The sequence below is a fragment of the Medicago sativa genome, chromosome 2 (genome assembly GCF_051527215.1).
Source record: "Medicago sativa cultivar Bolivia chromosome 2, Bolivia_mono, whole genome shotgun sequence".
NCBI lineage: Eukaryota > Viridiplantae > Streptophyta > Magnoliopsida > Fabales > Fabaceae > Medicago > Medicago sativa.
The window spans coordinates 40,841,553-40,851,467 of record NC_140750.1 but is presented as its reverse complement, the minus strand read 5'-3'; the positions used below and the strand labels follow the sequence as shown (position 1 = coordinate 40,851,467).

The window sequence follows — 9,915 nt, the reverse complement described above, 5'->3', positions numbered from 1 at the left end:
CTAACCATATAGGCTAAAATCTCATTTTCGCGACAAAGTCATTCCAATACTTTCATTTTTCTGAATATAAAACCAAATAGGTTCACATATCATGTTTCGCATCAAGGGACATCGAGGGACAAGTTCACTGTTTATCAATCTTCTAACCACATAGGCTAAAATTTCATTTTCGCCACAAGGGTCATTTCAATACTTTCATTTTATCGAATTTCAAACCAAATAGGTTCACATATCATGTTTCGCATCAAGGGACATCGAGGGACATGTTCAACCTTCATATTTAAGAAGCATGTAACAATATATGCTAAAATCTCGTTTTCGCGATAAGGGTCATCTCATTACTTTCAATTTACCAAATTTAAAACGAAATTTGTTCAAATTTTATGTTACGCAATAAAGAACATCGAGGGACAAATTCAACATTAATATTTATCAAACTTTTAACCATATAGGCTAAAATCTCTTTTTTGGGACAATGGTCATTCAAATAATTTCATTTTGCCGAATACAATACCAAATAGGTTCACATATCATGTTTCGTATCAAGGGAGATCGAGGGACAAGTTCAACCTTTATCAAACTTCTAACCATATAGGCTAAAATCTCATTTTCGCGACAAAGTCATTCCAATACTTTCATTTTTTCGAATAGAAAACCAAATAGGTTCACATATCATGTTTCGCCTCAAGGGACATCGAGGGACAAGTTCACTGTTTATCAAACTTCTAACCACATAGGCTAAAATTTCATTTTCGCGACAAGGGTCATTTCAATACTTTCATTTTATCGAATTTCAAAGCAAATAGGTTCACATATCATGTTTCGCATCAAGGGACATCGAGGGACAAGTTCACTGTTTATCAAACTTCTAACCACATAGGCTAAAATTTCATTTTCACGACAAAGGTCAATTCAATACTTTCATTTTATCGAATTTCAAACCAAATAGGTTCACTTATCATGCTTCGTATCAAGGGAGATCGAGGGACAAGTTCAACCTTTATCAAACTTCTAACCATATAGGCTAAAATCTCATTTTCGCGACAAAGTCATTCCAATACTTTCATTTTTCTGAATATAAAACCAAATAGGTTCACATATCATGTTTCGCATCAAGGGACATCGAGGGACAAGTTCACTGTTTATCAAACTTCTAACCACATAGGCTAAAATTTCATTTTCGCCACAAGGGTCATTTCAATACTTTCATTTTATCGAATTTCAAACCAAATAGGTTCACATATCATGTTTCGCATCAAGGGACATCGAGGGACAAGTTCACTGTTTATCAAACTTCTAACCACATAGGCTAAAATTTCATTTTCGCCACAAGGGTCATTTCAATACTTTCATTTTATCGAATTTCAAACCAAATAGGTTCACATATCATGTTTCGCATCAAGGGACATCGAGGGACAAGTTCACTGTTTATCAAACTTCTAACCGCATAGGCTAAAATTTCATTATCACGATAAAGGTCATTTCAATACTTTCATTTTATCGAATTTCAAACCAAATAGGTTCACTTATCATGCTTCGTATCAAGGGAGATCGAGGGACAAGTTCAACCTTTATCAAACTTCTAACCATATAGGCTAAAATCTCATTTTCGCGACAAAGTCATTCCAATACTTTCATTTTTCTGAATATAAAACCAAATAGGTTCACATATCATGTTTCGCATCAAGGGACATCGAGGGACAAGTTCACTGTTTATCAATCTTCTAACCACATAGGCTAAAATTTCATTTTCGCCACAAGGGTCATTTCAATACTTTCATTTTATCGAATTTCAAACCAAATAGGTTCACATATCATGTTTCGCATCAAGGGACATCGAGGGACATGTTCAACCTTCATATTTAAGAAGCATGTAACAATATATGCTAAAATCTCGTTTTCGCGATAAGGGTCATCTCATTACTTTCAATTTACCAAATTTAAAACGAAATTTGTTCAAATTTTATGTTACGCAATAAAGAACATCGAGGGACAAATTCAACATTAATATTTATCAAACTTTTAACCATATAGGCTAAAATCTCTTTTTTGGGACAATGGTCATTCAAATAATTTCATTTTGCCGAATACAATACCAAATAGGTTCACATATCATGTTTCGTATCAAGGGAGATCGAGGGACAAGTTCAACCTTTATCAAACTTCTAACCATATAGGCTAAAATCTCATTTTCGCGACAAAGTCATTCCAATACTTTCATTTTTTCGAATAGAAAACCAAATAGGTTCACATATCATGTTTCGCCTCAAGGGACATCGAGGGACAAGTTCACTGTTTATCAAACTTCTAACCACATAGGCTAAAATTTCATTTTCGCGACAAGGGTCATTTCAATACTTTCATTTTATCGAATTTCAAAGCAAATAGGTTCACATATCATGTTTCGCATCAAGGGACATCGAGGGACAAGTTCACTGTTTATCAAACTTCTAACCACATAGGCTAAAATTTCATTTTCACGACAAAGGTCAATTCAATACTTTCATTTTATCGAATTTCAAACCAAATAGGTTCACTTATCATGCTTCGTATCAAGGGAGATCGAGGGACAAGTTCAACCTTTATCAAACTTCTAACCATATAGGCTAAAATCTCATTTTCGCGACAAAGTCATTCCAATACTTTCATTTTTCTGAATATAAAACCAAATAGGTTCACATATCATGTTTCGCATCAAGGGACATCGAGGGACAAGTTCACTGTTTATCAAACTTCTAACCACATAGGCTAAAATTTCATTTTCGCCACAAGGGTCATTTCAATACTTTCATTTTATCGAATTTCAAACCAAATAGGTTCACATATCATGTTTCGCATCAAGGGACATCGAGGGACAAGTTCACTGTTTATCAAACTTCTAACCACATAGGCTAAAATTTCATTTTCGCCACAAGGGTCATTTCAATACTTTCATTTTATCGAATTTCAAACCAAATAGGTTCACAAATCATGTTTCGCATCAAGGGACATCGAGGGACAAGTTCACTGTTTATCAAACTTCTAACCACATAGGCTAAAATTTCATTATCACGATAAAGGTCATTTCAATACTTTCATTTTATCGAATTTCAAACCAAATAGGTTCACTTATCATGCTTCGTATCAAGGGAGATCGAGGGACAAGTTCAACCTTTATCAAACTTCTAACCATATAGGCTAAAATCTCATTTTCGCGACAAAGTCATTCCAATACTTTCATTTTTCTGAATATAAAACCAAATAGGTTCACATATCATGTTTCGCATCAAGGGACATCGAGGGACAAGTTCACTGTTTATCAATCTTCTAACCACATAGGCTAAAATTTCATTTTCGCCACAAGGGTCATTTCAATACTTTCATTTTATCGAATTTCAAACCAAATAGGTTCACATATCATGTTTCGCATCAAGGGACATCGAGGGACATGTTCAACCTTCATATTTAAGAAGCATGTAACAATATATGCTAAAATCTCGTTTTCGCGATAAGGGTCATCTCATTACTTTCAATTTACCAAATTTAAAACGAAATTTGTTCAAATTTTATGTTACGCAATAAAGAACATCGAGGGACAAATTCAACATTAATATTTATCAAACTTTTAACCATATAGGCTAAAATCTCTTTTTTGGGACAATGGTCATTCAAATAATTTCATTTTGCCGAATACAATACCAAATAGGTTCACATATCATGTTTCGTATCAAGGGAGATCGAGGGACAAGTTCAACCTTTATCAAACTTCTAACCATATAGGCTAAAATCTCATTTTCGCGACAAAGTCATTCCAATACTTTCATTTTTTCGAATAGAAAACCAAATAGGTTCACATATCATGTTTCGCCTCAAGGGACATCGAGGGACAAGTTCACTGTTTATCAAACTTCTAACCACATAGGCTAAAATTTCATTTTCGCGACAAGGGTCATTTCAATACTTTCATTTTATCGAATTTCAAAGCAAATAGGTTCACATATCATGTTTCGCATCAAGGGACATCGAGGGACAAGTTCACTGTTTATCAAACTTCTAACCACATAGGCTAAAATTTCATTTTCACGACAAAGGTCAATTCAATACTTTCATTTTATCGAATTTCAAACCAAATAGGTTCACTTATCATGCTTCGTATCAAGGGAGATCGAGGGACAAGTTCAACCTTTATCAAACTTCTAACCATATAGGCTAAAATCTCATTTTCGCGACAAAGTCATTCCAATACTTTCATTTTTCTGAATATAAAACCAAATAGGTTCACATATCATGTTTCGCATCAAGGGACATCGAGGGACAAGTTCACTGTTTATCAAACTTCTAACCACATAGGCTAAAATTTCATTTTCGCCACAAGGGTCATTTCAATACTTTCATTTTATCGAATTTCAAACCAAATAGGTTCACATATCATGTTTCGCATCAAGGGACATCGAGGGACAAGTTCACTGTTTATCAAACTTCTAACCACATAGGCTAAAATTTCATTTTCGCCACAAGGGTCATTTCAATACTTTCATTTTATCGAATTTCAAACCAAATAGGTTCACATATCATGTTTCGCATCAAGGGACATCGAGGGACAAGTTCACTGTTTATCAAACTTCTAACCGCATAGGCTAAAATTTCATTATCACGATAAAGGTCATTTCAATACTTTCATTTTATCGAATTTCAAACCAAATAGGTTCACTTATCATGCTTCGTATCAAGGGAGATCGAGGGACAAGTTCAACCTTTATCAAACTTCTAACCATATAGGCTAAAATCTCATTTTCGCGACAAAGTCATTCCAATACTTTCATTTTTCTGAATATAAAACCAAATAGGTTCACATATCATGTTTCGCATCAAGGGACATCGAGGGACAAGTTCACTGTTTATCAATCTTCTAACCACATAGGCTAAAATTTCATTTTCGCCACAAGGGTCATTTCAATACTTTCATTTTATCGAATTTCAAACCAAATAGGTTCACATATCATGTTTCGCATCAAGGGACATCGAGGGACATGTTCAACCTTCATATTTAAGAAGCATGTAACAATATATGCTAAAATCTCGTTTTCGCGATAAGGGTCATCTCATTACTTTCAATTTACCAAATTTAAAACGAAATTTGTTCAAATTTTATGTTACGCAATAAAGAACATCGAGGGACAAATTCAACATTAATATTTATCAAACTTTTAACCATATAGGCTAAAATCTCTTTTTTGGGACAATGGTCATTCAAATAATTTCATTTTGCCGAATACAATACCAAATAGGTTCACATATCATGTTTCGTATCAAGGGAGATCGAGGGACAAGTTCAACCTTTATCAAACTTCTAACCATATAGGCTAAAATCTCATTTTCGCGACAAAGTCATTCCAATACTTTCATTTTTTCGAATAGAAAACCAAATAGGTTCACATATCATGTTTCGCCTCAAGGGACATCGAGGGACAAGTTCACTGTTTATCAAACTTCTAACCACATAGGCTAAAATTTCATTTTCGCGACAAGGGTCATTTCAATACTTTCATTTTATCGAATTTCAAAGCAAATAGGTTCACATATCATGTTTCGCATCAAGGGACATCGAGGGACAAGTTCACTGTTTATCAAACTTCTAACCACATAGGCTAAAATTTCATTTTCACGACAAAGGTCAATTCAATACTTTCATTTTATCGAATTTCAAACCAAATAGGTTCACTTATCATGCTTCGTATCAAGGGAGATCGAGGGACAAGTTCAACCTTTATCAAACTTCTAACCATATAGGCTAAAATCTCATTTTCGCGACAAAGTCATTCCAATACTTTCATTTTTCTGAATATAAAACCAAATAGGTTCACATATCATGTTTCGCATCAAGGGTGATGAACACTATTTTGTGAACATTGTTCATATTTGACTTTTAATTATGAATTGATAAAAGTTGCTTGCTGAAAGATTAAATATAGACAAAGAAACACAAGAAATAGACTGAAAATATTGTGAATGAAGTGATGTGCAAAAGGAATACGAAAATTATGTAATTGGGGTTAATTTTGACAAGTGTTTGAGTTGAAAACGTGAATTTTGGGTTTGAATTGGTGTTTAGGCAGATTTGTGGATTCAAACAAGAAATGGAATGGAGGGTTTAGGGACGCCACACTTTCTAATCCTAGAAAATGATAAGTCTATGGAAATGCTAATCACCACAAGAAAGGATTCTTGATATGATCAATACAAGGTCCAATCCAGAACCTAAAGAGCAATTACTCACTTTTTTTTAACAAAATTCAACTTGATTTTTATTCAATTTTCGTGTCCTATATATAGGTAGGAGGGACACTTGCTGAATTACAAAGAAAAAGGCAAATAACTCTTAAGATTCCTTCAGCCAAATTAATCTATCATTATTTCCTATGGCTGAAGTAAATTAACATGAATACAAGAAATGGTTACAAAACAAATCAATGAATGAGGGTGGCTGGACGTGATTTTGATGATGATGATGGTTTCCTATGCTGAAATGAAGTGCCTTCATTGTCTCATTGATATCTTGTCTGGTTCCTTTTCAATTCTTGCACCATTCCTCCTTCAGATTAAATGATCTTTAATGCCTTGTCTTTCTTTTGTCTTCAGCACTTCTTTGCATAAAATAAACACACAAAACGTTCCATTTAAAGCTTTGGAAGCTTTAAAATGGATTAAACACACAAAATAAGCAACTTAGTGTTTTTGGGTCAAAATTGATCCCTTACACCTTTTTATTACAACATAATAAAAACAACTAAATAAAATGGGCAGCAAGAGATGCGCCCCACCCCTCCTCCAATGGTTTGATGCACATGACCATTCTACCCTCCATGCTTCCTAGTGTAGGTTTGAACTCCAAGACTTTTGCCACCAATTGATTTAGCGCCTCCTTAGCTTTCTTGGCCCTTGCCCTTGTCATTGGTCCTCCTAGCCCTTGAATTGAAGCACTTGTGTCATGGACAATTATGCCCTCATCATCCCCTCCCTCTTGAGAAGAATTCGTCCACGAATTGAAATCACCATCACCTACATCAAAAGGAGCTAAGTCAGCAACATTAAAAGTAGCACTTATATCATACTCACCGGGTAACTCAAGCTTGTAAGCATTGTCATTGATCCTTTCTAGCACTTGAAATGGTCCATCACCCCTTGGCTGAAGTTTTGACTTCCTTTGGTTAGGAAACCTTTCTTTCCTCATATGCACCCAAACCCAATCACCGGGTTCAAAAATCACCTTCTTCCTTCCTTTGTTTGCATGTTTAGCATACCCTTCATTTTTCTTTTCAATTTGCAACTTCACCTGCTCATGCATTTTCTTCACAAACTCAGCTTTGTCTTTTCCATCCTTATGTTTCAAAAGAGAATTGTTAGGCATAGGTAACAAATCAAGTGGAGTTAGTGGATTAAAACCATAAACAACTTCAAAAGGTGACATTTTTGTAGTACTATGCACCACACGATTGTAAGCAAATTCCACGTGGGGTAAACATTCTTCCCACATTCTCAAATTTCTTGTAAGAACACTTCTAAGAAGAGTAGAGAGAGTTCTATTTACTACCTCAGTTTGACCATCTGTTTGAGGGTGACAAGTTGTTGAGAAAAGTAACTTTGTTCCAATCTTACCCCACAAGGTCCTCCAAAAGTGACTTAAAAATTTTGTGTCACGATCTGAAACTATGCTTCTTGGAACTCCATGAATGCGCACAATCTCCTTGAAAAACAAATCAGCTACATGGCTTGCATCATCCACCTTTTTGCATGCAATGAAATGGGCCATCTTGGAAAACCTGTCAACAACAACAAAAATAGAATCTTTCCCATTTTAAAACAAACCTCTACTTGTTTGTCAACAAGCATTTCTACACTTTCACTAAGCCATTGAAGTTTGTAAGGCCTAGGGTGAGGTCTTGTTTCTAATTCTAATTTACCCACCATGTGTGCACTAGCAACATTAGTACAACTACCTCCATCAATAATTAGAGAACATACCTTTCCTTGCACTAAGCATCTTGTATGGAAAAGGTTTTCCCTTTGATTTGATTCTTCCTCCTTGGCTTGGTTTCCCAACATCCTCCTAATCATGAGAAATTCACCATTTTCACCATCCTCCTCTTCTTCTCCTCCTTCATCATTCACGACACCCTCCTCCTCCTCAAGGTCATCATTTTCTTCAATTAACATAGTTCTCTTTGTTGGACATTGAGAGGCTATGTGTCCTTGACCTTGGCACTTGAAACACTTAACAACTTTGTTAGTAGAAACATTTTGGGATGAAGTAATGTTTTTACCTTTAGGATCACTCATGGCCTCCTTAGGTGAAGAGGTACCATCCTTCTTTTGCTTGTCCTTCAAACTTGAAGAATTGAAAGAAGAAGTTGAGCTTCTTCTCAATTGACCCTTCCTTTTGAGTTGTTGTTCAACCTTGATGGCTTGATGGACTAATTCCTCCAAAGACATGTAATGATGCAGCTCCACAATGTCACTAATGTCACGGTTAAGTCCATGAATGAACCTAGCCATGGTTGCTTCGTGATCTTCCACCACATTGGCTCTAATCTTTGCCACCTCCATCTCCTTGGAATATTCTTCAACACTTTTAGAACCTTGAGTGAGTCTTTGTAATTTGTTGTGCAAATCCCTATGGTAATAGGATGGCACAAATCTCCTCCTCATGATTCTCTTCATCTCCTCCCAAGTTGCAATGGGTGGTTCATTATACCTCACCTTCTCTTTGATCATTTGATCCCACCATATTAGAGCATACTCCTTAAATTCAATGGCTGCCACCTGCACTTTTTCAACATCAGAATAATCATGACAATTAAAAATTTGTTCTATTTTGGTCTTCCACTCTAGATATGCCTCCGGATCATTCGCTCCCACAAAGGATGGAACTTTGATCTTAATACTCCTCAACCTATCCTCCCTTGTCCTCTCATCCCTCCTTCTAGGCCTACTTCCATCATCCTCCCCACCACTTCCATCAGTAGTTAAACTAGCTTTTAACTCATCAATTTGTTCTTGAAATTGTTCAGCTTGCACCTGCAACATGGCTTGAAACCTTGTTGTGAGTGCATCTAATAGTAACTTATTTGGACCTTCCTCAGTCATGATTCCCTAAAACTAATCCTCACAAGTGTTTACACTCACTCAAATTGGCTTTTTTTTTTTAATGTATCACTCTTGCCTTTTTCCACTCAATTGCTCTTTTGAGTTCTTTAGAGAAACCAAGTAAATCAAGGTAAGAAAACTTTCAAAATGGTGAAAATCAAAACACAAACTTAACACAATTCAAGGAATGAAAAAAAAAAAAACAAAGGTTTGGAAATGATGTGAACAAGGAAACTAATTCAAATTCTGAAATGACAAGATAAATGGAAAACAAGGAAAGTGTGGCAATTAAAACACAAAAACGAAATTGATGAACACAAGCAACAATTCTGATTTTTTTTTTAATATATATATTTTTTTTTCGAATTTTTTTTTTGTAAGATGAAAATCAGAATGATGAACAAGAAGAATTTGATACCTTTGAACTTTTGGCCCTTTTAAAAGGAACCAGGCTCTGATACCACTTGATGAACACTATTTTGTGAACATTGTTCATATTTGACTTTTAATTATGAATTGATAAAAGTTGCTTGCTGAAAGATTAAATATAGACAAAGAAACACAAGAAATAGACTGAAAATATTGTGAATGAAGTGATGTGCAAAAGGAATACGAAAATTATGTAATTGGGGTTAATTTTGACAAGTGTTTGAGTTGAAAACGTGAATTTTGGGTTTGAATTGGTGTTTAGGCAGATTTGTGGATTCAAACAAGAAATGGAATGGAGGGTTTAGGGACGCCACACTTTCTAATCCTAGAAAATGATAAGTCTATGGAAATGCTAATCACCAC

General features: G+C 35.1%; 1 protein-coding gene across 1 annotated transcript; it reads right to left on the bottom strand.

The window, feature by feature from the left end:
• Positions 1 to 6,766: 6,766 nt before the first annotated feature.
• LOC146946839 (uncharacterized) lies at positions 6,767 to 9,123 on the bottom strand. The gene is made up of 3 exons (XM_085748322.1): positions 8,434 to 9,123; positions 7,941 to 8,358; positions 6,767 to 7,824 (listed from the first exon to the last, which is right to left on the bottom strand). The coding sequence occupies exons 1-3, from the start codon at positions 9,121 to 9,123 to the stop codon at positions 6,767 to 6,769; spliced, it is 2,166 nt and encodes a 721-aa protein (XP_085604448.1).
• Between the last annotated feature and the right edge of the window lie 792 nt (positions 9,124 to 9,915).

Excerpts from the sequence above, each read along its gene's own strand:
- LOC146946839 (XM_085748322.1), bottom strand. The coding sequence starts at position 9,123 with ATGACTGAGGAAGGTCCAAATAAGTTACTATTAGATGCACTCACAACA. Across the intron at positions 8,359-8,433 it reads TAGTCCATCAAGCCATCAAG|GACAAGCAAAAGAAGGATGG; the intron begins GTTGAACAACAA and ends TCAAGTTTGAAG. Across the intron at positions 7,825-7,940 it reads TGCTAGTGCACACATGGTGG|ATTCTATTTTTGTTGTTGTT; the intron begins GTAAATTAGAAT and ends AAAATGGGAAAG.